General features: G+C 40.5%; 1 protein-coding gene across 1 annotated transcript in view; it reads right to left on the bottom strand.

The window, feature by feature from the left end:
- Positions 1-27,047, bottom strand: part of NRG3 (neuregulin 3) — a 424,154-nt gene extending 397,107 nt beyond the window's left edge. Inside the window, exon 1 of the mRNA XM_042863123.1 lies at positions 26,357-27,047. Within this exon, the coding sequence (XP_042719057.1) occupies positions 26,357-27,047 (691 nt within the window). The remainder of the gene's footprint in view (positions 1-26,356) is intronic.
- Positions 27,048-27,183: the final 136 nt, after the last annotated feature.

The raw sequence follows: 27,183 nt of genomic DNA, 5'->3' as shown, positions 1-27,183 counted from the left end.
ACTGATTGCAGAGTATTTAAGCTATTACTGATTTCCTATGTTAGGCACATACAATGAAGGTTTAAATTAGAGGGAATTTTGCTCCTGGTCTTCAAATCTAAACAATCCAGACCTCACTGTGGCCTTCCAATACTTGAAGGGAGCGTATAAACAGAAGGGGAACGGTTGGGTTGATAGTGATAGCACAAGGGGGAATAGTTTTAAACTGAGACAGGGGAGGTTTAGGTTAGATATGAGGAGGAAGTTTTTCCACTCAGAGGGTGGTGATGCACTGGAACAGGTTGCCCAAGGAGGTTGTGGATGCCCCATCCCTGGAGGCATTCAAGGCCAGGCTGGATGTGGCTCTGGGCAGCCTGGTCTGCTGGTTGGCAACCCTGCACATAGCAGGGGGTTGGAACTGAATGATCATTGTGGTCCTTTTCAACCCAGGCCATTCCATGATTCCGTGATTCTATTACATAAAATTACACGTGTCATGTTTTGTTTCAGCAGCACATGCACATGGCAGGTATATAGCACAAGAAGGACCTGTGTTGCCACCAGGAGGACTTAATGGCTGCAGATGGGATTTGCAGGGAGCAAATCCATAAGGTACTCCATAAGGTAGCAGCATGCTCTTATCTTGTGCTCCTCTGATAACTCACAGATCAACTGCATGCAGAGCACACTGCCAGCGGAAGCACCATGTTATCAAATCATCACTTATAAAGCAATCTACATAAAGAAACAGAAGGCTCTGCTTCGTAAACTACATGGATATCTTGCTTATTCTGTACCACTGCAATATAGCCTTGAGAGAGAAGAGAGAACTACAGGATGGGTGCTGTGTGTGTCACGTGTCTCCTTCCACTATAAAGGCCACTGATCTGATTTGGTTCACACTTTACCACTTGGAGTATGTCAAAAGTCAAAATGAAAGGTCATCAGCAAAACCCATATAGCAGTACACTTTCCTGTGATACAAACAAGCAGAAAAACATACAATGGATTACAAGTGAAGAGCTTATTCCTTAGTGGACATTTTGTTTACAGAAAATAAATTCTGCAAGTGTCAATTGAAAGTGACAATTGAAACTAGCTATACCAGATATCAGCATAGATTTTACTCTAGAAGTTGTCCTGTAGGTTTTAACCTTTTTTCCACATGCTGCCACAAGATAAAGGAATGACACAAAAACTTCAGTAACTGATCACCTTAACACTACACAGAATTAAAAATCGTGAGCTGTAAAATAGCAAAAAAAAAAAACTCGCAACATAACAACTTTTTCATTTCACCAAAGGAAACATATTAATCCCACTTTTCATTCCACTATACAGCCACAAAGAGCAGAACGAGGCACACACATCTTCAAAACCTACTTAAAATATTAATTGTAAAGCACAGCATATTTGGCAAGTCCTTCCCTGCTACTTCCACTCAAGTGTAAAACAACATCTCTCCGAATTCTGATGTGCCACAGTCTTCCTTCCTCAGGCAATGATCTTATATCTCATTAGATAAGTAGGTCTGAGCGAGATCAGAACTGAAAATGTGCAAAGAGGTCAGGACTCAAACCTGCAGGGTATCTATACGTGAAAAGAATTCAAACACACCCACACAACGTTCATCTGAACATTGCCTCATTAGATACAAAGACCTGTGGCCGGAGCAAGCACCATGCTGAGATTGTTCCCCCAAGATATCCAGCAATCAATTGTTTTGCTTTGTATTTCATGGCCTAGTTAGCATGATTTTACATGATACATGCAGACATGGACCTTGTATACCACTTGCTCACTTGAAAGGATGTCCCCCCTTCTTTCATGTGATGAAATCAATCAAATGATGCACAGGCAAACATGTACACGAGCACAACTTGAGATTCTCTCAGTGTTTTAGCTTAGGCGAGATTCCCTCTACTTTTAGCAGCTGTGCCTCCACAACAGCTTCGCCATGATTTTGACCAGTATTGCTGTCACTTTACCTTACCTGTACCAAACATAAACATCATGGCTGTAGTCATTCACAAGGCTTTTTGTGCACACACAGGATGCCTTAAATGCTAAAAAACAGCATTAATCATTCAAAAAGCTCCTTATCCAGATACGTAATATTACTTGGTTTGCAGATCAAAATTTCACAACTTGATATTGAGCTATTAAAAAAAAAATAATAATTTGGTTACTTGCAAAAAAAAAAAAAAAAAAAAGAAAAACAGAAATATCTCATTATCCATCTATGATAGAGATTCCAAAAGGAATAAGTATTATTTGCAAAAGATTATACTTCAGCTTTATTTCAAGAGTTTTTTTAACCAAATCTATAAAACCATCAGAACCATACAATTTTTACAATTTCATTGCTGCCAAATGAAATTTGCATTACCTGCAAAGACAATTACAGTAATTCACAGTACTCTTTTTTAGTTGCACTTGAATACTATTTTGCAATTACCTATTTCCTAACGTGGTGCTCTCAGCTTTATTCTCTGTTGATTAGCTTCCCTTTTAATCTTTTTTTTTTTTTTTAATCCAAAGAAGTTCTCTTTCATGATTTCATTCTTTGGCATCTAATGAATCAGGCCTGCACAGTTACCAATTATCATTGGTATTCTTATGTCTCAGTATTACCTCCCACTCCATTTACTTGTAACTGCTTTCAATTTCACGGATACATCTATATATTTATATATTAAACTGGCAAGTTTGTCATGTTTACTCTAACATTGACTACACTGTACTTTTACATAGCAAACAAAATTACCATAATTGCTTTTAGCTCAGTGATCAGCTACTTAGATTACTGGTAGCACAGAAGAATGAGGAGCTCCTCTGTAATCTAAGATAGCTGCAGTATTCCGCATAAAAGACTTCTTAAAGTATTTAAGAAGGTGAAGTATCACCTGCGACAACATGAGCGTCCTTTCATTATTCCCAAAAGGGGTGAGCAAAGAGGAATCAATAGATGAAGAAGCACCTTCCATAGCATGGGAGAGAGGCAACCATCTGGTCCATGAGCTGCACCAGAACCTTACAAGGCAAGTTCAGGAAGCCAGGCTCCATGGGAACAGACTGCTGAATGCACTAGAAACATCTGTCCGTGCTTTGAGAGTAGAGATAATCATAGAAATATTCTACTTCTTTTTATTAAAACAAAAAAAAATATATACATTGAAAAGAAAAAACACAACTAGACAGGAAACTTCTACTAGATATATATGTTTTTTACTCTCACAAAGGCACAGATATTCTGGAATACTAAAAGAAATCTTTTTAGAAGAAGACTGTAGCATTACTGATCTAACTTTCCTTGAAGGTTTAACTAAAGTTATGTAATCCCCAACTGTTAAATCCTGTTTTGTATAACCTTAATGTACAAGTGTATTTTCTATCAGTGGAGGCTGCACTTCAGTAAGGAAGAAAGCAAAATGTGTGGCTGCATGTATATCAGCAATCAATTACTCAATTTTACAAGCTTTTTAAGATGAAAGGGATGGTTTACGCCATAACACCTCAACAATTTACACACACTTGGGAAGATGAGTTTTCTCCTTAGAAACCAACGTTTCTAAGTGTCTAAACCACTACTGAAATTTCACTACCCTTGCAAAACATTACTGCATATATGGTAACAACAGCTAGCGTGTATCCCAAAGCTGATAAAAATTGGGATTTAATTATGCAAATACTCATACATCAGTAACTTGCATGTAAGTATTTTCTCTGCATATTAATAGACATACATAATATACATTGATAACACACAGTTGTAACTGAATGCTTGTAATTATTCTCAGGATCAAAGCCCTTATTTAAAAATTCAAATTAATGCTTTCTAATTGTAGTAGTCACGATAGACTTACACGTGAACATAACAAAATAAAGTCCTCTAATATGTACTATATCACAGAATCGTAGGGGTTAGAAGGGACCTCCAGAAATCATCGAGTCCAAACCCTTTATTTTGCATATACAATAAGATAAGCTTAAAAATAACCAGTGTGAGACTGATAGTTACTAAAAACAAAGAGGTGAAACTGCATAAAGAATAGTAATATTTACTGTGCATACAGGAAAAATAACAGAACTCCAGAAACAGCATTCCTTGAGTAGAAAACAGACAGCTCACCGTCTATATAAGCGTCTCATAAGCGGTAGGAAAGCTGAACCGATCGCTGGCCCTCCCTGGGCTAATGGCCTGAAACTAATCTCCAGGTAATGACTGACACTGAGGGGCTGCACTAAGAAAGAACATCAAGTCTGCTGGTCCCCACATGTGCTAGAAGCAGTAAAACTGTGCTCTTCCTACAAGAGCAGAAATGGAAACTGCATGAGACAACTGCTCACCATAGACAGCCACATACAAACCTTTGGTGACTTGGACTTTGAAAGATGTATAGCAGCTCACTATTTCCTGAGAACACATCTCGCACAGGTGATGAAAGAGCCACATCTTTTCTGAGGTTTTCTAAAACTGAGATGGCAGCAGATAAGGCAGCTAGAATAGAAAGCTGTAATTTTGTACCGGAGTGATCCATCAGCGATGGGTTATTTGGAAAGGAGTGAGAACTTCAAAGAGGTGAATAATGGTTTTGTATTTCATAAGTGCTTCTGACCTTTTTGAAGCACTTTGAGAAAAGGCTAGCATCTTCCTTTTCTTACCTAGCAAAAGTGGAACACAAAATATGACTAGCTAAGGTGGAATTCAAAGCCCACCCATATGAAAAATATGAAGGCCTATGGGATTGATTTATTTGGAAAAGCATGGTTTCTACATATGTTGAATTAGAAAATGACTCAAATATCACCATTTTCTGGGGGAAAAAAAAAATTAAAGGTAAAAATCAGATGCAGAATACAAATAGTCTAAATTATATTGGCTGAATTAGGATAGATTTATGAAGTATGGTGTATATATTTCACAGGATCTCAAATAGCGATCAGTGAAAATTTGAACTTGGAAATAGGAACCAAAAAATCTCTCCACATATCTGTTTTAGAAACAGTTGGAGATGAGGTTTGTACATTACCAAATGCTTGGCTAGGTGCTACAACCCGCTATCCAATATCTATGCATGGCTGCAAAGTGTTTCCAGTTTGAGCATTTAGAGTCTCAGCTTCCACTCTTGGCTAATGCTTTCACTCTGCCTGCCGCCTTAAAGAATCGTCCCATACCAGAAGTTTCGTTCAGAACTGGGGAAGTCCTTTTCTTTAAAGGAAGAGAATTGAATTATATAAACAAGAATAACATAAGCAAATAATAAAGCACCTCCTACACCCCCTTGAAACATCTCAGCACCAACACAGCAAGAAACAGTAAGTCAAAGTGTTGCACTATGTGGTGCCACAGGCTGGCCGCCCATCTCTGCAGCCTGCCTAGCTAATGCATAGCCTCTTTTGCAGAAGGAAATCAAGCAGAGCAGTAAGGACTTGCAGCTACACTGAAATTTCCTAGCTGTGTTCATCGTTGCAACACTCGTGCATGTTTTTCAATTCTGTGCTACACTCTCACCACGAAAGATTTCATAGCAGTTTTTGCTTCAATCCATCAGATCAGCATTAGGATTGCTGAATAAATATGGCTCTATAGCAACAAGGATGGGCTAATTAAAAGTACTTCTAGCTCAGAAGATTCAGACTAACAAGCATTTTTTAATGATCAGTTGCAGAAATTCTGCATAAAAAGCTATGTGCAGCATGAATTCGGTGTCCTTAATTCCCCAAGGCCAAAGTACGTCAGCAGCAACCAAGCTGTGGTACCACTCACACACAGCCCTGTCCCTGCTCAGAAGCTGAACCTCCGCCCCCCACCAGCTCTTTAGGGATATGTGGTCCTAACATAGTAGCTGAATTTAAAGGCAGCTCCTGAAAAGAAGCTCCGGACACACGTTCCTCTGTTGTTAATGTTTCATCAACTACTGTGTTGAAACCCAGACAGCAACAATGCCCAGTGTGTGCTATCTATTTGAAAGAACAGCCAACGAAGGTACAAACAAAACAGAAACACGACCTGTAAAAATAAATGCAAATTCTCAAGCTGTTTCTACACTGATTTGTCAGGTGTGGCACTGCTAGCTGAATCTCAGCAGCACCAACATCAAACTATAGGATGAGAAACGTTTCTAGCAATGAGAGCAGCCTAGAGGCTTTTGTTTGGTTATGAAGTATAACTCCGGATCATTTTTACCTAAAAGTTAAATTTTACAAGTATAAACCAGAATATTTTCGTAGTGTAGAAAATGATTATTTTGTGGTCTTCCTTAAGAACTTTGAGAAAGCACATGAATACTTAAGAAAAATAACTAAATACTTATTTCTAAAGGAAAAAAAAAAAATCACTGAAAATACTCCAATTAACATATCAGTTTATATTTGTATTCTGCGTCACTAGTTTTTAAAGGGAAGAACTGCCCCCCCAGCCAGTGTCACTAGATGTGACAGTCAAAGTTAAGAAGTAGAACAGTTAAATTAGATGGGGCTCATTACTCAGAAGCACTGCTAAGAAATATGGAAAGCTGTGAAGATTCCAAACAAGGGCTGTGACTTTCTTAGAAAAAGTCCTGCATAAATTCACAGTTACACAGTAGTTGGTTCTTTTTCCACTTACATACACTAATCTTATAAAATTAAGCCATTTTGTATCCTGCTTGGTATTTCCACAATGACATCTGAATTGCACTTTGGAGTCCCCAGCTAGGAATAGAGCTCAAGGTGATTATTAGTCTCACATTTAAATAACAACAAAAAGTAGAACAAATTAAGAAAAGCAAATGCTGAAACTAATTTAATTACAGTTCTCATATACACACAGGAAGGGCAGGATACCTGAAGAGAAAGGAGTTACATTTCTTCACAATCTGCTTATTACAGGGGCACTCAGGATCACACGCTCTGTCCTCTCAGGCCTGCTGCAAACAGTTTCCTTCACACCATGTAGTCAAGAAGGGAACAACTGAAGAAGAATTTGAGGATTAATCAGTGCATTAATTGAGGTTATCTAGATTGTGATAGATGGGGACAACGTACTAAACAAGTTACTAAAGCAGCTGAACTCATCTGTTAAAACCAAAATGAATGGATAAACAAAATGAAGTTCACTTTCTCATTGATTTTTATCCAGCTGCACTGGACTATAAAAGAGCTATCGGGGAAAGCTATCCATTAGCTGTCAACTCAGAATGCCTTCAGAAGCAATTGCTAATCCTCCAGTGATGTCTCACTAAATCCTAATCTCTACAAATTGCTCTTAGGAAGAGCATTAAACTTGACATCAAACCAGGTCTTTAATGCTTCCTAACGTTATTCAACCTGTGAGCCATTAGAGATCATACAATGCAATACAACTTTTAAATCCAGTAAAAAAAATGCATAAATCAGATAGATAATGTCAATGCCAGGTCTAGATCATCCTGTGTTTTCTGTGCTGTGAAAGAAGAAAGGAATACGGAACATCCTAATTAAAAAAAAAAATCTTACAATTCATAAAAATTAAGAGACAACAATTATGCTTCAGTTTTGCTTTGCAATATGATCTCTTCTTATACATATATAAAGTTTTAAAAGGGCACTGAAAAAGGGTGGAGATTGATTCACCAAAATTTCAGTGCTCACATCACTTCAGATAAGCAGTAAAATAAAAAGCACATTAAGTTTTCCATCCTGTCACAATCTTAACCATTTCACCAAGAATGAGAACGGCTAAAGCAATATGACATTGATAGAAATTAATAAGGCACTAAGACTAAGATTAAAAGAGCATTTTAGGAAAAGAGGACTGGATTTGTTCAACCTCATGATGCTCTCCTAAGCCTGCTGCTTGAGCCTGTCTAGATCTCTGCGAATGGCATCCCACTCCTCAGGCATGTAGACTACACCTGTAATGCTATAATAGGACAGAAAGTACCACAACAATAGCAGGGAGGCAAAGTCTTTGGCTACAGCAAATCAGAACAAGCACAAATGCAGCAACCACAGATACAGAAATGAAGGAAAAGAGCTGCTTACCTTTGGAAGGCCTCGGGTACACATGGATCTCCAGCAAAAAAAAAAAAAACCCTTACCTCCACTGCCAACCCTCAAATGAAGTCTGGGAAGGGGTGGATCCCGGTTCCACCCCTTCCAGTCACTCAGCTGCATCGTGTGCCCCTGAGCACCCCTGGGTTGGCCCTGCCTTCCCACCAGGTGCTCCATCACTGCTTCAGGCCTTGACTTAGCATTCCACTACACCACCACACATCTTAGTGTCATCTGCAGACTCTCAGAGGGTGAGCTATATTCCACTGTCAACATCACTGATGAAGATATTAAAGAGCAAATACTCTAGGAAGTTTTATTTATTCCTTGGGAAGCAGAAAATAATCAAAAAGCCAAGATAACTTATTTTTAAATGAAAAGTTGATTTTTTTTTAAATGATGGATCAGATTTTTTGTAGATATCTGTCATTCAGAACACATATCCCCTTCACTAAATTTTAGTATGTTAGAATTTAATAGTACTAGGTAACGGTCTGAAATTAAGAAAAGTCACTAAATAACTGGGTACCCACAGAAACAGTTTATCTCTTTCAGAGATAAGAGACATAAATCCATTAAAACACAGGTTTCCAAGGTAAAAGTGCAGCAGTACATATAACTAAAAGATGTTATGTATAGTCAAAAGACAGTTGCATCTGAATCAAGACAGAAAGTACCTCATATGCAGAGGAAAGGATAGGTCTATTTAGCCTGCTATCTCAGTGATCTATTTGGTTCTTGGAAGATAAATTTAGCAGCTGCAAACTCAAAATATTGTAACAGAAGAGAAGTTAAAAGTAGTAAATAATGGGAAATTGTATCAAAACATCTTTGGCATCCTCTCCAAATGAGGATGTTGTATTCAGAATGAAGGAATCAATGTGAAACTGATCCTTCATCAGAGAGTAAAACTGCTCTGCATACTGTTTGTTCAACAGTTCAGAATTCATATAATTAGTAGTACAACTCTCACACAGTCAGCAGAGAGATGCAAAACAAAGCCCCTGAAGTATCCACAGCCAGAAGTTAACTGGTAGACAACACAGAGGATAAGGACTTCACAGAAGCATAGAATTGTAGGGGCTGGAAAGGACCTGAAAGAACATCAAGTCTAATGCTCATACTAAAGCAGGTTCCCTACAGCAGGTCACATAAGGAGGAATTCAGGCAGGACTAGTGTATCTCTGGAGAAGTAGATTCCACAACCCCTCTGGGCAGCCTGTTCCAGGGCTGTGGGACTCTGAGAGTAAAGAAGTTCTTCCTTCTATTACTTTCTGTGTTCCAGTCCCCCGCTTACTGGGAGAACAGACTGCATGGACTTGAGCACCGAGGAATGCAGCGGAAAATTCCATATTTATGCAGTATATGCAGTACAGTCGTAACAACATTGTAATTTGAGCAATCACAAGAATTTGATACACATAGATATATATATATATATTTGATATATATAGATATATATCCTTATTGCTTTTGGAAAACATTTCAGAGAATTATTCTCTAATGTCTCATCTCCATGTCTAACAAAATAGGATCTCAAAATATAAAGATAATAAAAGAAATTATAATTTGAAACAATGAGCACATGAAAACAATATCAGACAGAAACTTTAATTTGATTTGCACTGAGAATAATTTTCAAATATTTTCTTGTGAAATAAGGTGAGGAAAGACTCACAGAAGAGTGCATAACTTGGATATTCTCCATTTGAAATACAGAAGAAAACTAATCCACAGTGGCCAAATGGAGATCAGAGACTGTAACAAAAAGGTGAAAAACATGAATATATTCTGATAGTCTTATTTTGTTATTTCTAGCAGCAAAATATACAATCAGCTCTGGGCAGATCTCCCCTCGCTCTGGGGTCTCCCTTAGCTGGGCTCCCCTGTTCCATCCCTGAATGCACCTGACCTGGAGTTGATTGCCTCTGAAAAACATCAGGACTTTCTACAACTCCTTCTTGGAACAGCAAGGAGACTGAAGGAAAATTAAAAAAAAAATAAAAGGGACATCAGTTTTAACTCAGTTCTCACAGAAACACAAAAAAGCAGAGCTGATTCAAAACATGAAGAAAAAGGAAGTCAGTAGGCATTACAAATAAAACTTGTCAAAGACTCGGGAGTCTTGAAAAAAGAAAAAGGAAGGGGAAAGGAACGGAAGAGGAGAAGTATGAGAACATAAAATATAAATATCTCAAATGACACTGCAAGCCAATCCATGCAAGTATGGAATGCTCTCCTCTCACTGAGAGAGAATGTAACAGAGGAAAACAGGAAGATAAATGACAACACATCCTTTCAAAAATGAAATCTATCCCGAGCAAATAATTCAGGAAACCAGGAGAATTTTAAAAGCTATTAGCTAAAGGCAATAAACAAGGCATTTAAGTGTATTTCACAGGAAGCCTATGAAAGAATCAGACACTCCACTAAAAGATCAGGCATCAATAATGGATACTACAGATAAAATAAATGACTTCTTTGTATTGATCTTTACCACAGAACATGACAGAGGAACATTTCCTGCAGACATTACATTCCTAGCAGGAACCACTTACAAAGAAAATGAAGCACTTGCATAAAAGAAGCATCAAGAAAAGGTTCTAGAAAACTACTTTTAAAAGTTCATTGTGCATTCCAGGGCATTTGTGAAAAAAAATAGAACAATCTATTAAAAAATGACAACAATAAAATAGAGCTGACAACCATCACATAACCAGATTAAGTACCCAATTGCGTCTCCCACTTTCATCAAGACTGAGCAGGATATTCCCAAAAAAATGTATTTTAAAGTCAGAAAATGACAGTTCACGGAGAGCGAAATTTCTACTGGAGCACTCTATAAATTTCTTCCTTTCCCCCCCAGCCCCCTAAGACTCTCAGAAGATTTCTATAGACTAGGAAAGACCCACCAAAAAATTCAACATGAATCAAGTTCCAAATGCAGAACAGTAACTATCTTCTTAATGATAAGCAAGTGTCGTATCTATGTCTCTCAGCTGCTTGCACCTGTACTTTTTACCTCTGCAGCAAGCAGCAATGAAGTGAAAGTTGGCTGGAGACAAATGGTACAAGGCAGGAAATAAGTAGGACTCAATGCCATCATTAGATCTTCCCAGTAATTACACAAGAAACTCTGAATTTAAATTTCTCTTATTAGGTGGAATTCTAAAAGATACAGCTGGCCAACCATACTTGTTTTGTAGGGAAATAAAAAGGAAAATAAAAACATTGGAAATAAAAACATTGTGAGCTCCGCTATCATGAATAAGGTACTTTGGGCAAGATTTCCTGTTTTTTGAGGCTTGTGTAGATACAAATTCAGATTCAAATTTCAAATTTCAAATTTCAATTCAGATTCAGCTCTGAATGCAATGGTATCACTGAAGTAACACAGGCTCAACCAATTAGGAAGCCTTTCCGTAGAGGAAATGGAAGAGTCACCTTAATGGCTCATGATAGAAGGAATTCCTTCCCTAGCTCATATTACTACTTTCTTTTCAGGAGTGCCACCCATCTGAGGAAAATCCCTGGGAGAAATATCATAGGATTCTGCTGAAGTGCACAGTAGGAATTGATGCCAGACCCAGCTCTGGGCACAGCACTTCATCCTGGAGTTATTTCCTTCTTAGCTCTTCAATAATTCACCTACAGGCAACAGTTTTATCATAATCAATCAGGCCTATGAGAAAAAATGCTTGAGCTTCATAATGCATATAATTTCTAGCTTTTCTAATCTGTCAGTCTTCTAAATCTGTCTTTCTCATTGCCTCTGAGCACAAGACTTCTCTTCCTACCTCTGCTGTCCCATCCTCTCTGGGCATTTCTGGAAAATTTTAGCAACAACAGAAGACTCAGGGCAGAAAACTGAAAACAGCAATTGCCATTTCATCAGTAGGGAATAAGTGTAATAGCATATATTTAACTCTGAAATGAGGAAAGACAGCTTCTGGTATGCTTATTGTGAATATATTCTCCAAATACTGCAGAACTTGACAATAACTGTTATATGTCTCAATTAAGAAGGTTCTGCAGAACCAATCAGTGGAATTTTTATGTGATTTGATAAGCAGCCATACAGAATCTATTAGATTTCCTGCCTATTACAAAATCACACCCAAAACAGCAACCAAAAAAAAGGAGTACCCAGTCTTCCTATGGTCATACATTGATTACAGGTTAAGACTCCAAATATAACATGAATTTTATAACTTCAGTACATACACAAAACCATCTAAAAATCACGTATTCAGTGATGCATTTCACAGTGACTATACACAGTAGTTATGCAACCAACTGCTTCAGTAGGAAGACATAGAACCATATAGCTTTCCTTTCTGAAGGACAGACACTTATCTAGGATAGAAACTTCTGAAGAGAAATTCTAACCACCCAAACCAACAGCATGATGGTCAAAAAGAAATACTACACACCAAAATTGCACATGACATAGAGATACTACCCATATTAGCCCTTTGTTTCATACTAGAGTATATATTACAATCAAAGCTCTACTTGTGAACCCCAAGAAAACTGGAAAGGTAACTGCTTCAAACAAATGGCCACCACAAATCTTTTATTTTCCCCTACTGCTCACCTGCCTACCAGCTGAGCACCCTGACACGTGATCAAAACTAAGATATATGGAAAGGGATGTAACACCTGGAAAGCTTTAACTTCTGCGTTATTTTTAAAGCAAAGCATGCAAAACTGCAAACTGATTTTTAGAGTTCTGATGCTTATTTAATGAGATTACGATGTAAACATTACAAATCAAGATTGGCAGAAGCATTGAGAGTCATGCAGAACACAGAAATCGTGCCAAAAGTTCTTCTGTACAGATACCACTGCTCAATAAAATGGACATTTAAGTCCTGCATAATTGGGCCAGACTGTCTATTGTGCCCTGTGTCCAGCCACACACAGAGACACCACTGACTTCAGCCATAACAAATCAAGAACCACAGGCTGAAACCACCACTGTCAAAATTAATGCCACTCTAAGACCATTTCAGCACAGTGAGGATCAGACCCCGAATAGCCTGGGGAAAATATATCTCCCCTTAGATGATGCACACCATAGACTCTGGTCATAAATAGGATGCTGAACCCAAGCAAGCTGCTAATAGTACCAAACTATTCATTTATTACTCCTCCTTGTTTTCATTTCATTATCGTGTTTGCAACCAGAATACTCCCAGCTCTCCATTCCAAACAGCAGATTATGCCACTTAATGGCAATTAAATGTCCTAAAGGCATTAAAAAGGCTATTACCAAAACATATTTTCAAGCTCTGCCATAAATTATTTCACATAAGCTTTGAAATGCGTAACAAGTGAGCCTTCAATAGAAACAACTGTGCTGGGGTCATATGTCTACATGCAAACAAAATATTAATCTTCAGTAATAAACAACGATAATAAAACCATCTCTAAACTACTAAAACAATCAAAAGGCATGAGAATTTTGAGATGACAAATTGTTTCTAACGTGCCTTTAATATCTTTTCTTCATAGGGACAACATTTTGAAACCTTTAAGTTAACAGCAGGAAAAATAAGCTAATAGGACAACATTCAGCAAGTTTTTCATTTATCTATTTACACTTTAAAGCCAAGAAGATCTGGGGGAAGCCGTGAAAAAAATATATATATCAAGTAAAATAAAAAAAAAAAAAAAAACCTACTTTTTTTTTTGTATCAGAATCAAACTTTGGAAGGGAGTTAAAAAGAAAGAAGGTAAAATCAGCACCTGGCAATTTTCTGCTGAGCTACCTCAAAATCTACCTCAAGCTCCATCCCAGATCCGTGCTAATAATTACATTTGCTACTGTTAGAACAAATCTTTTTTTCTTTTATTTTTCTTCGAGATGAACACAGCTTCCTTTAATAAAAGTCAACTATGAGCATATGCAGAACAACAGACTAGGGTAAGCAAGGCACTCCTTTGTGTTTATTTTAAATGTTAGCTGAGGCCCACTTATTCTCACTTATCTCATTGGGTTGGGATTTGGCTAAGGATCCCACCTACTCAGAGAGCACTTGGTCTCTATGTATAGAAAACTACACCACACCAAATGTGTTTCTTCCTTTTGATGTGAGATATGGCAACAGTAACACTTCAGCTTTAACATGTAATGCGAAAGCAATATAAATCTTTGTCCTCACTAAAATTCCCAGTGACAACTGCCTATAAAATTAAGCTGAAAAGGTTTAAAGGGGTTGTCATAATGGCAGCTGTTGGTCTAATGAGTGCCCCAAATTCAAACCTGATTCAACATACTGCAGAACAAAAAGACAGGAATTATTAATTAGAATAACTCGCTTGCTAGGGCACCTTGTACACAGCCCTGCATCACTGTCAGATACACTTTGCTATTCAGACACATACCTTGGCTATATTTGGAGACATACTTTTGAATAACCCAAAAACTACAAGCTTCCCTTTAATCCAGTATAACAAAAGAAGGTATCAGATCTATTAAAGAACTACTGAAAATGATCACACACATAATCCACAATATTTCTGACATTTAGATTAAGTGCATATTCATTGTAACACATCTCTCATTTCTCACTTTCTTCATCACATCATTATTTCTCAAATAAGAAAGCATGAGCTTGAAGAAAAGTAGTTAATCATTTTTATCCATCACCAAGTCTTGCACAATGCTGGGGGATGATGTGCAGACTGGTAAGCACACCAAAAGGATGGAAATAAAGTAATCCTACAGCAGTTATCTATGACAAGAGCAGCACACTGTCCAACTTACTGATTTTCTGGTGGTAGTGGGAAAAAATTTACCAAATTCAAGGTGAACTTGCAAATTTCAGTTGCAATTACGAAGGTAAGAAGTTCAAAGACAACAGTGCAGTACAGCTCATTTAACGCTATCTCCATCTATGCACTATGGGATATGCTTTGTCAGGACCCAGAGGGAAAAATCACTTTGTCCCATAAAGCAGGAAATCATATTAGCAACTAATACAGACATGATGTACTGCTGAACCTCAGGAATTTTGCTGCAAGTTTAGCTTGGTTTGGAGTTTTCTTTTCATATCAATTTATTTTCCATAACCAGTACTGAAATGTCAAATCACATATTTCGGATAACATCCTCCTATTCACTTCTTTTGGCCCTTTTGATTATCCCCACACAGAGCTGAGCTCACCTTTAAAATCTTAAATTACCCTCTTGTCAATGCAGTTTAAAAAATCTGGCGTTAATTAGGAGATGTTCATTACGTTTTGGACTCTGCATTCTCCAGCAATCTTTCCACCTTAGTTCTAATGTAAAGCATCTAGGCCAGTGCTTGCCTGTGATCTATCCTTCTTTCGGTGGTTTCTAAAGAGCAGCTGGAGCAGCCCACAGCTCCCACTGAATGCCCAGTTACATGAGAGACCATTGCCTCAGAGCCCAACTCAAATTCTGCACTTCAATCTTTTATCCAGTCTTCAAAGCCACAACCAGTGACACATGCATAAAAAAGTGGAATATATTTCTGCAGAATAAGATCATATTTAGAACAGCCACCTTACAGCTTTTCTCTCTTTAAAATCTGCATCCCAGAAATCGTTAGGGCCCCTGACCACAGTTAGCTCGTTACCCCATTTTGTGTGTTGGTTACTATGTTTCACTACATAAAATACAGTAAACTTATTTTTAAGTAGCATTTTTTAAGTAGTATTTCCTAAGGAAATACATGCTACTAGTCTATGCTGTCCTACAGGCTGCATTAATAAACAGGATTAAAATCTTGAAAAATATTGAGAGTATTAGGATGTTAAGGGATGGTCGAAAAGTAATCTGTAATTAAATAATTCAAATGCAATGTATTTAATTCATTAGATATAAGGGATGGTCGAAAAGTAATCTGTAATTAAATAATTCAAATGTAATGTATTTAATTCATTAGATATAATCTTACAGCATCTTCTTTATGCGATTGTCATTAAAAAATAAGCTCCCTAATAAACTCACACTGCTTTTAAAATTGCACAATTCTCAGAGTATGAAAAACTAAAACAGTTCACAAGGATGATGATTCTTTTCATCGTCTCATATACTTTATCCTCACTGCAGGATTACCCACAATAATCGCTTCACAGGGGACTGCTAGCTCTGCTCTCTGTCTAAAACACTTCGTATTCTGCAGGTACATCACTCTTCAGTCAGGATCACTGATAGAATCAGAGGTAAATGTATTTCAGTTATTAGCAACATTGCATACATAACCGTCCATGTTTCCAAAATACCCTCTGTGAACAAATGAGCAAAGAGGAACATTACTCAGCAGCTCCTCAAACTGTGCTCGACCACATTCACAGGCACAGCTTCCAGCAGCAATGCTGCAGCTGGCTACAAATCCTGTACACCTGCCAAGGCAATGGGTGAGAGCCGTCCCCACATATGTAAGCACGAAGTTTAGCCAAGACTTACTCAACTACAGAAATTCAGTGGATGCAAGCAGACTCTAATCTCCCCCTCCGAATTTAAAAAGACAATATCTGACCCTTCTTCCCTCTCAAACACATCACTGTTAAAATTTCAGTTCCGTATACCAGAATAAATTCAGCATCCAGGAACTAAAACCTGCAAGAATTCTGTCTTGCAGGCAGATATATCTAAAACCAATAGAAAATATTAAGTTACTATTCTTGCTTTTCACTCAGGACTGAACAGGCCTCTGTAATGAACATGCTCCTGTTCTAAAAAGGTATTAAAAGCACTTTTTTTTTCCCCCCTCTGTGCTTTTGCAGAAGAGAAGAAAGGGTGGTTAATGTTGCCAGAACAGCAGAACAGCTCCCTTAGTAGAAGTGCAGCCCTTTTAGCTCCCAGCCAGCCTTCTCCACAGCAAGGCAAATGCAGCCACCAAGGACAAACATTCCTTGGTGCCGATAAAGCCCTCAGACTAAGCTCTGTATTTCTGAATGCTGCTTTTTCTGTGTTTTTATTATCATCTTGAGTGCGAAGGTCCCCAGCTTCACAGCCCTAGAGTTAACTGGTTGAGGCAAAAGTGCAGCCTGCTGGCACAGCACTGAAAGAAAGGTGGTTGGAAAAAGCCCTTGTGCATTAACGCAAACCTGATACAAAAGTATCTAACCTCAGTTCAATGGCAAAGATAGGGTCTTTTCGACAGTGCTTTAAGATAATCAGCTTATTTAAAAGTATGTACTATAAACCCATAAACAGCATTCACAGGGAATAACTTCACCTGCTAAGAGATGCTACAGTTTACCAGCATGTTTCTGTCTCCAATGATTTTGATTAATGGAAAGGAGCTACAGCTGATTTTTATATTGATATTACACTGAGACAGTCCTGAGATTAAAGAGTGAAACATGACAATGCCTTGCATAAAGAGAAGTTATAAAGGCTGAAATCTAAAGCAGAAGAAACTCAGGCTGCTTAAGGAAAAACACTGTACATGACTTTTTGGCCTTTTACTGAAAAAGCACAGTTTTTAGAGTAAATTGAACTGTGTCCCTTATGTAGCTGGGTCAGACTGGAGGCTAAAGACTAATGTGGTAAAGCAGGCTATTTATGAAATAATTACAGAAGTACATCTCCCTTCCTAAATCAGGAGCAGTGACATCCATCAGAGTAATACCATCAGTGAAGTCTCTGAACCCACGGCCCACTGAACCCAGCACTGCAAATTATTTGGTTTTCTTTTTTTGCTTTGAAAAAGTTAGATGGCAGCAAAAGGACTGTAACATTTCAGTTCAGTGCATCTCTATGTTTCAAACAAAAAATGTTTCTTTTTGGCAAAATCACTGACAGATTGAACAACAATGTTATTTTTCTCTCCACATAGCTTTTCTCTTCAAACAAACAAACAAAACAACAAAGAAGAACAAAGCACAGCACTTGGGAGACGATCAATAGATTGTTTTTTCAAAGTATTAATAAACCAGCTCCCAAGTCACAACCTCTGGAATAGCCTGGTACAACTTTGATGATAGCCCTCTCACCACTTATACTGTAACACACGGGGAAAAAACTGAGTCCCTACAACTGGTTTTGGTTTCTTAGTATTTAGCAGTATTGCTCAACCTTGAGCAGGTGGGATGGCTACAATCACAGAATGGCCTGAGTTGAAAAGGACCACAATGAACATCTGGTTCCAACCCCCTGCTATGCAGGATCACCAACCAGCAGACCAGGCTGCTCAGAGCCACATCCAGCCTGGCCTTGAATGCCTCCAGGGATGGGGCATCCACAACCTCCTTGGGCAACCTGTTCCAGTGCCTCACCACCCTCTGGGTGAAAATCTTCCTCCTGATATCTAACCTAAGCTTCCCCTTTCTCAGTTTAAAACCACCCCCCCTTGTCCTATCGCTATCCACCCACAACTGTCAGCCACTGGGAGCACACCACTGAAAATGCTATTTTATCATCAACTCAAACAGGAGATGTAATTAAAATGTTAGCATTGTATAGTGTAGTATAACTGAACACACTTCATGCAAGTTTGTTTCTGTTAAAACCCTGTTTACCTTTAGAAGCATTGCAGGGTAGATTGTATGTTTTCTACAACACTTGTTTACCACGTAACAAAAAAGCCCTTGTCAGTGCAGTAACAGACCAGCACAGACAGTGCAAGAGAATATCCCAATCTTATCAAAAATGCTTGCTTTAAGAGTTCTGACATCAATGAGAATAATCAAATCTGAAAAAGCAGCGCTTTGTTATTAATACTAATTTAGTGGATTGCTGTTTCACAGTGCTATAGCCCCTCTAGCTGGTAACAGCCAGCAACCAAAGCCCAGTCCCTGAGAACTAGAATCATGAACTTAACCGCAGTGATGCTGTGAAATGAAAAACATGATAATAATAATTTTTTTTTTTTTTTTTTTTTTTTTTTTTAATACTTTTCCCATACAATGCAGTGTGGCATCTCTAATGTTTCAGAAAACAACGTATGTGCTTCAGGAAAAACTCATCCCTGTCATATTGCTACCTGGAGATGTAGCAGAGAGAGAGGAAAATAGTGCACAAAACAAGAAGTATTATTTTCCAGAATGATATTTAAAAAATAAAATAAAATTCAGAGCAGGGTGTTATTTATAAGTGGCATGAAAAGAATTCACGACTGCCATTTCTCCTGAGAGCCTACAGCTAACCAGCTGCAATCCCCCAGAACACAAAGGTTTTACTACAGGACATGTTTCATGCAGAGAACACACAGCATAATGGTGCACTGCTTCATGGTTATAGTGAAAACACAAAAACAGAAAGGAAAAAGCATTAACAGAAGCTCAACTCTAACAAGCGTGTTTAAATAATACTGAAGACTTTTAAAAAGCAGCATTTTCAAACTGATGTACATCTATGTGCACAGCATGTTTTGTAAGCACTGACAATACAATCTAACACAGTATCAGATTTTATCACACAGATGTTCTCATTTATTGACCCCAATTCTGCACATGCTTAAGTCTACTAAAAGCATCGCCAGCACATCCTAAATTGGGCCTCCAGGTTTGCAAAACTGGGCCATACAATAATCCCATTATAAAAAACAAAGACTGTGAACTACTTAATGCAGCAAATCTTCTACCCAGAATATTATCAAGATATACTTTCCTCAATTTTTTTGCTAGCAAAGTTACAGAATGCTTCACTGAAAGCTCTCTTCTAGCAGATCAGAATATCAAATCCTTTTTCTACAAAGAGGGCCTACTACATGGTCAATACATCACTTACATGCATCTTCCATATAAATATAAAGCACAAGCTGGGAACAGGGGAAGGATGGGACATGAGAGTAGGGCCCTTTGGATTTCTAAAGCATTCATTCTAATTTAGAAAGGAAAAGCAAAGCCATAAATGGAAAAAAAAAAACAAACAAACAAAAAAAAAACCAACAGGATTTGCTACAGCAAAAAAAAAAGAGGCAGTACAAGTTGTTTGATTTCTTTTACTAGCACTGGAAAAAGGAATTTCTTGAGGTATTTCAGACTGAGGTTTCCCCTTATCTTCTTACCCAGTTCATTCTGAGCTATTGCAGCAAGATCTGGACAGTGAGCCTCTTCTGTTCCACCTGAGCTTTCCCTGAACATTTCCTTCTTGCAAACATACAAATTTCAAATTACTCTATGGAGAAAACACACATTGCTTTGGACCTAAAAAGCTCTATGGCGATCTGTTGCTAAACACGATACGAATGGAGTTATCTTTGAAGCTAACAGCTTGTCTCCTGCACTCAGCAATCAGTCATCAGGCACACAGTGCAAAAAAAAAAAAAAAAAAAAAAAAAAAAAAAAAAAAAAAGGGTTATATGTTGCAAAGGCATTAAAGTCACGGTATCCTTCTGTTTACATGCTGTGTAAGAAACACAGCTTTGGAAATACAGAACACTGCACTGGAGGGCAGAATACACGGAGATAGAAAAGATGAAATGCTGAAAGAACTGTATAGGTTTTACTCATCTATCTTTTGAAATAATACCTGAGTACATGCACCTTTGGAGCCAAAGCATATTCATAAAGTTTCAGAAACAAACATCTAAACATTCAGCAGTAAGCATTTTGCAATGTGTTTTCCCTCACGTCAACAAATTTCATCAGGAACAACTAACTCAATTAAGTGTTTTTTCTGCTATAAAGAAACTGAAATTTACAAATGAATCTATCAGAATTCTCCTCAGGGCTGCTTTAGTCACTTCCTCTCTCTTGAATGTCTCTTGACCTAACGGGAGGCAGACACTTGTTTGAGAAAAAAATAAATAACTGGTTAAATCCACTCACTCACCTGCATGCATTTCCTCTCCCTGCCACCATCTGCACTGCTCAGAAAAGCCCTAGCCTGGCAAGCCTGGTGGGTCAGCCCCACAGCAAGCCACTTTTCTCCACTACAGCTGTACTTCACACAGAAGAACAGCTTAGAAGGTCTAAAAAAAAACCAAAAAACGGCAGGTATGAAAGCAGGTTTAAGAGAGGTCCGCTGCAGAAATTAGCTGATGAGAAACCACTATCTCCTTGCTCAACGACTCTTCAAACTCCATCACATTGATCCAAGTCCCTTAGAGTAAGACATCATCTCCATGACCCAAAGTATTTTGTTCTTTATGTGACTGAATTTAGTCTGATCTTGTAACGCAAAAACAATACCTATGCTTAATAGCAAGTGACAACAAATCCCTTCCAGACAACAGAACCTGAAAGAGACTTCCAAATGAAAAAGACGTGTTTCAACTTGGCTTTCAGTTCAGTTATCTACAAGGAACCCTCTTACAATTATCAAATATATTTCTACTTTTGTGCAGGTTCTTCTCTAACCCATGCTGCAAGGCCAAGCACCACAACCAAAGCAGTTGCCTTGCTTAGCAGAGACCAAGCCAGAAACCTTGAGGTCCAGAACCTCCTTGAAAACAGGGATGCTGCAAACATCCAAATGCTTGTTTGTATTTTCTCCCGATGCCTGCAGTGAAGATGCAGATTTGTTCAACCCATAACAATAAATTTCAAAAAGAACTCAGCAAGCTCAGAGACATGCAAAAGACACAAGTTTTTATGCATTTATTTCTCTTTGTGACCAGGTCACCCCACATGACTGCACTAGGCATGTTTTCTTACGCTTGCAAACAAATCATGGGAGAAATCAGCAAAGTTAAACAACAGGATGCTGTAGATACTTCCTGAAAGCCACATGAGCTATAGAATTTACCGATAAAGTCAAAGCCAAATCCACAGCAATCCTTGCATTTACTGGGCTTTGCAGAGGGCTTCAAAGCAATGAGTCAGATGATAAATGCACTGCAACACTAGACACAGTGCTGTAGACAGAGACAGGTCTTTCGCTTTAATTTTTAATTTCCATTTTCTGTGGGTTTAGACAAACCACTGACATTACTTTAGCATAATACTTTGTAATGAATCAATACTTTAATTTAATAATGGTATTCTGTTGTCAACATATAATATATCACATAATGTCCTTGTATAGTTGCTAAAAAAATATGCCCAATAAAATGCAAGGCTTTGCTTCTGCCAGCGATCACAGCTTAAATCAACATAATGAGAATCTGTACAGCCCCCAAAAGATTTTTCGTAGGGATTAAAAGGCACCATGGAGTCATTTCAGCCATATCCCTTCCTCTTATCATACCAGTGCTGTGAAAGTTCTCCAGGTCATGCTATTCCAACAAATACTTCAACTAAAGGGAAATATATCTGAACTGAATCATTGTACATATCTGTGAGCGCAGCCTTCATATAAGCATTCAAATTCCTCATGAACTTGATGAAAAGTGTGCTAGTTCCCAACTATAACGGGGATTATAAATGTAAAAGTGAAATTAAGCCCAACGTCATTCCACCTAATTGAACAGAGGAAAAAAGTTATAACCATAATAAATGAAAAATAAAATTACAAATACTTATGCTTTAGGGTATATTCTCTATTTGTTATTTTGTATCTTGGCATTAGCTTTGGTGCTGACAAGTATATAAGGCGGAAAACACAAATCTAATCACATCTGTGGTACACTGACTCATGGTATGGGAACTGAAAGCAAGTAGAATGAGAATAAGAAGGAAATGCTTTCAGAGTTCCCAGTTCGATATATTTTTCTTTGTTCCATGGCCTTTGATGCTTCATAGATTATTAATCTATGCCATATTAATCTCACTCAGTGCTACAGGCACGTGTTCTAGCATCACATGCGCACTCCATGATTCCAATGACAGCTCACGATCAGAACGCAAAGCGCTCACAGATACTTGTCATTCGTTGGCAGGATGCTTCAGAGCTCTGGAAAGAGTAGGTCTGGTTTTACTACAGTTTGGCACCTCCCACTACACCCTCCAGTTGGTGAAAACCCCGCAGTTCCATGTAAGTGTCATCTTTAATGTGAAAAAGATATTTGAATCAGTGCAAAATAAAACAAACAGCTTTCACCAAAATGTCAGTGCTGGTAGCAGTTCAGCTGCCAGATGCTTGTTACTTGAACCTATGCCGTGCATAGCAAACAGACAGAGATATGACTAGGACAAACGACTGGACTAGAAAATCTTTAGCAGGAAATCAAAGTGTGTTCAGGCTGCAGTCTGGACACAAAAGAAGGTCGCAAATGGACTTCACAAGATCTATTGATTAAGATTTCTGTAACATCTCTTTTCCTGGTTACAACGCATTACTTGAGCCCCACCTGCCTGACCTCAGCTCTCTGCATTAGCCTTTTGTCATAGGAACACCACAGAAACCACGGGGTATTTCACAGCTGAACACACCTATAAGTACAACATCTCAATTTAAAGATAATAACATTACTGAAAAACTCAGAATACCATGAAAAAAATGCACAGTGGAAAAAATCAGGGCATGACACCATAGAAATGAAACCAATGGTTTGATAATAATAAAACCTCACCGGCACGTTCCAGTCACTTGGCTGATTCTGCTCATCTGTGGGTTAGGCTATCCTAAATCAATGATTGATTTTCACATTGAATGCTGGGAAATGAGGCTAAAAAGCCACAATCTGTACATGAACATGAGAAACACACGCAGGCACACAGTACAGAGAGAAAGCCGATGAGTCAATGGCTTTTGCTTAGTCAGAACCTGAAGGATCTTCAACGAGAACTTGCAAAGCAGCTCACAGATAGCTTGACTTTGAGTGAAACACAACCAAGAATTATTGTCATTATGCACACCCACAAAAAAGTGAGAGATTTCACAACATCTCCTCAGCTGAATACACACACAGAGAAAAGGCTTTACCGGCATCGACTTCAGGTGGGCAATCATCCGGCTTTCTGAAGAAATAGTTTCCAATTTGTTCTCCATTTCCTCAAGTCACATTTTGAGCCCATTTTAACACGTTGAAGCAATTAAATGAACTGCCACATGAATAATGACAGCTGTTTCTTTTCTTAGAAGCCACGAAAGGCTAAATAACCCATAACCCCTGCCTCCATCTGTGCCTTGCCAAGCCGGTGGATCACACAGGGCTGTGCACTGCTTTGAAAGCTGGGGCATCAGATTTGTCATGTCAGATTTGTATTCACGCGACACAACAGATCCACGACTTCCATTTCAACAGCCACCGGAGCAACGGCCACATAAGGACCATGCAGCTGAATTTACAAAACGAGGATGCACTTGTTTAAAAGAATACCCTTCCTTGCTAAGAGTTGTTAGTCAGGGCAATGCGAACTCAGTGGCAGACGCAGGTACTTGTTGTAGGGTCACACCATGGCAGCACTTCCTGGCAGGATGAATACATTACTTGTCCTTCTCCCCTCTGATAGATACTGCAGCCTCAGAGAATTTCACATGTATCCTCGGACAGGCTTATATGCATCAGGGAAATACAGCTGGCTTTAAATAAATAAATTATGCCACATGCCCTACAAATTCAAATCCTTTTTTATGTAATCTATTTAATCTTCCATTAATGATAATCTCTGCTATCAATGTGCCCAAACAGGGTCAATTTCTACTGGATTTGCACCTCTTGCATTTCATCCTATAACCCAGCTGTACTTAATGAAGGGAAACACCCTGCTGTAAAAGGTATTAGCAGGCTCCCGGAAACAAGGAACAGTTACAGGACTGTAAAACTGCCAGGAACATTTCAAGGCTCTCTTCTTCCTTTGTGCACCCTGAACGCAAAAGAGTCCTGCCAGTGACAATAATTTATTAATAAGGATTTTACTGCCTTCTATATCTTTTGTAAGGAGGCAACAGAGATGGGAGAAAATTGCAGCAGACTTCTCTTCCAGACCCAAAGAGACACAAAAAGGAGAAGGGCAAAGCTCTCATGGCAGCTTTTAAATCCTGACAGGTCCCACCCAGGCTGGAAACCCAGCAGCATTTCAGGCACACACGTCACTGCAGTTTGAAATGCCAGTAAGGTACTGCTGCACACAGGATTTGAGATCAGAGACGCAGGTTGCAAATCACACTCCCTTCACACGTTTTGTTTCCTTGTTTGTTTTTTTTTTTCCAAGTGTTCTATACAGCTCCATATACCTCAGTGAGACAGCTAAGGCTCAGATCCACAAGAGATTTTCCCTCTGGTACCACTGAAGCTCCTCTGATTGCAGCTAGAGTGCAACCAGGCTCAGCCACACCTGTGAGAGATGGCTCTTTCTCAATTGCAGTAGCAGATGCTGGGGAAGCAAGTTACTGCCTGGTTTGCTGCTCTGATTTAGTGGCAGTTTTATTCGTAATCATTCCCAGCCATCCACCACCTGCACGCCCACCCACACGTACACATCCAGCTTGCCACTCTTCTCCCTATTCTGCCAATTCACAAAATCAGTTTGCTGTACATACACTCTCTGTCCCAGGGTTCATCAGCAAAACAGATGTAATGGGCAAAATTAAGTTTAAATGACCAGCTACCCAAATCCTCTACTGGAATAAGCATGCATTAGTATGCAAAAGGGGAGCTGCTGGCTGTACAAGCAATCCAGGTGGTGCATGTGATCGAACTGACACTGCTAGAAAAAGCAACTAAGAGTTAATGGAGAACACAGGCTCCTCATTTCCTACGTTGCATATGAAAAAGCACAGAAGACTCTAATACAGTACAATTGAGCATTTCACTAAATAGCACCACACAGAAGTTCCTCTGGCACGGACTGCATTTGTCCTAAATAACCTTTACAAGAAGCTGAAAGTTGATGCACCCAGCTCAAACGAAATTTCGGACCGAACCCAAATCCTTCGGTTTGTGCTTCGCAGTGCAGAAAGAGCCAGGCACAAAGAGCAACTAGGGAACGAGCCACCTCCTCCGCTTAAAAAAAAAAATAGCCAGTCACGGGCTGAGGCTGCAGACGGCACAGTTACTGGCTGGAGCCAGGGAGCCCTGGGCTGCTGTGAGCATTCGGGAGCGCATCGGTGCCACTCTCCGGCGGGGTTCCTCCCAGCAGCCCAATTCGGCGCCGGAGACAGCACCCCTCCGGGGCTGAGGGCTCCTTCGGTGTGAGCCGGCTGCTGGACGGCCAGAGAAACTCCGCACCGGCAGAGAAACGCAGCCCGCCCCGAGCTCCCATTGCTCACTGTCAGCAGTGTCGCTGCCCCTCCTGGCGGGCCATCACTTGTCCCCTTGCTTCCCACACCTCCTAAATGCCGCCCTCACACCAGACTAGAAGGGAAAGCTTTTCCTATGAACCGCAGCGAATTCCAGCCGCCTCCCACGGCTGTTCCTGCCTCGACGCCCGCCACACGAGCGGGGAACAGGCCGAGAGACAGCCAAGGGAAGGAGAACTTGGCGCTCCCTGGCCTCCCGCAGGGCACCGCGCGTCCCCCGAGCTGCAATAGCCCCGGGACGGACGGCGCCCGATGCCGATGACCCGACCGGCGGGAGGGGTGTGCCCGAGCGGACCGGCGCGCTTTACTTACGGATTTTGGGGGTCGTGGTGGTCTCCGGCGTAGTAGTGGTAGATTCCTGGAAGGGAGACAAGGTCCAGGAGGGCGCCGAGTCGTGGACGTAGATCTTGTAGGAGGAGGTAGCGTGTGCCGCAGTGGGCCAGGCGGGCAGCGGCGGGGTGCTGGGGGCGGCGGGCGGCGGTCGACCGGCGCGGCCGGCAGTGCCGGGGGGGCCGCTGGCGGGCGGCGCCGTGTGGGGCGCGGCGGGCTGCCGGGGAACCGTGGGTCTGGGGCCGCCCCGCGCCGGGCCGCGGGTGCCGGGGGGCCTCGGGGGGGCCCGGCTCATCGTGGTGAGGCGGGGGCTGACACGGCTGGGCGGCCGCGGCGTGGCGGCGGCGGTGGTCTCCGCGCCGCGGGGGGGGGCGGTGGGCTTGGAGAGGAAGAAGGGGTCCTGCCCCACGCCCTTGGCGTCCATCAGCTCGGTGGGGACGTACTCCTTGACGGAGCCCACCACGATCCACTTGAGCAGCATGAGGCTGAGCCCCAGGCCGATGAAGCCTATGAAGAGGGGCACCACGCACAGCCACGTCTGCTGCCGGTTCCAGACGATGCAGTCGCTGCAGCGCAGCTCTCGCGGCGGCCCCCCGGCCCCATCCCCGCCCGGGCCCCCCGCCGCCGCCTCCGCCGCCCCGGGCGCCGCGGCGCCGGCAGCCCCCTCGCTCATCCTAGGGGCCGTCCGCAGCGCCGCCGCGGCCCCGGGGCATCAGCGCGCCGCGGATGCCGGCGGCATGCGGCGGAGGTGGGCGGAGGGGAGCGGAGCGGAGCGGCGCGGGGCGGAGAGGCGCGCGGCGCTCGGTCAC

The sequence above is a fragment of the Lagopus leucura genome, unplaced genomic scaffold (genome assembly GCF_019238085.1).
Source record: "Lagopus leucura isolate 7727_CA_CO unplaced genomic scaffold, USGS_WTPT01 Super-Scaffold_739, whole genome shotgun sequence".
Lineage (NCBI taxonomy): Eukaryota > Metazoa > Chordata > Aves > Galliformes > Phasianidae > Lagopus > Lagopus leucura.
This window is presented reverse-complemented; position numbering and strand designations above follow the sequence as displayed.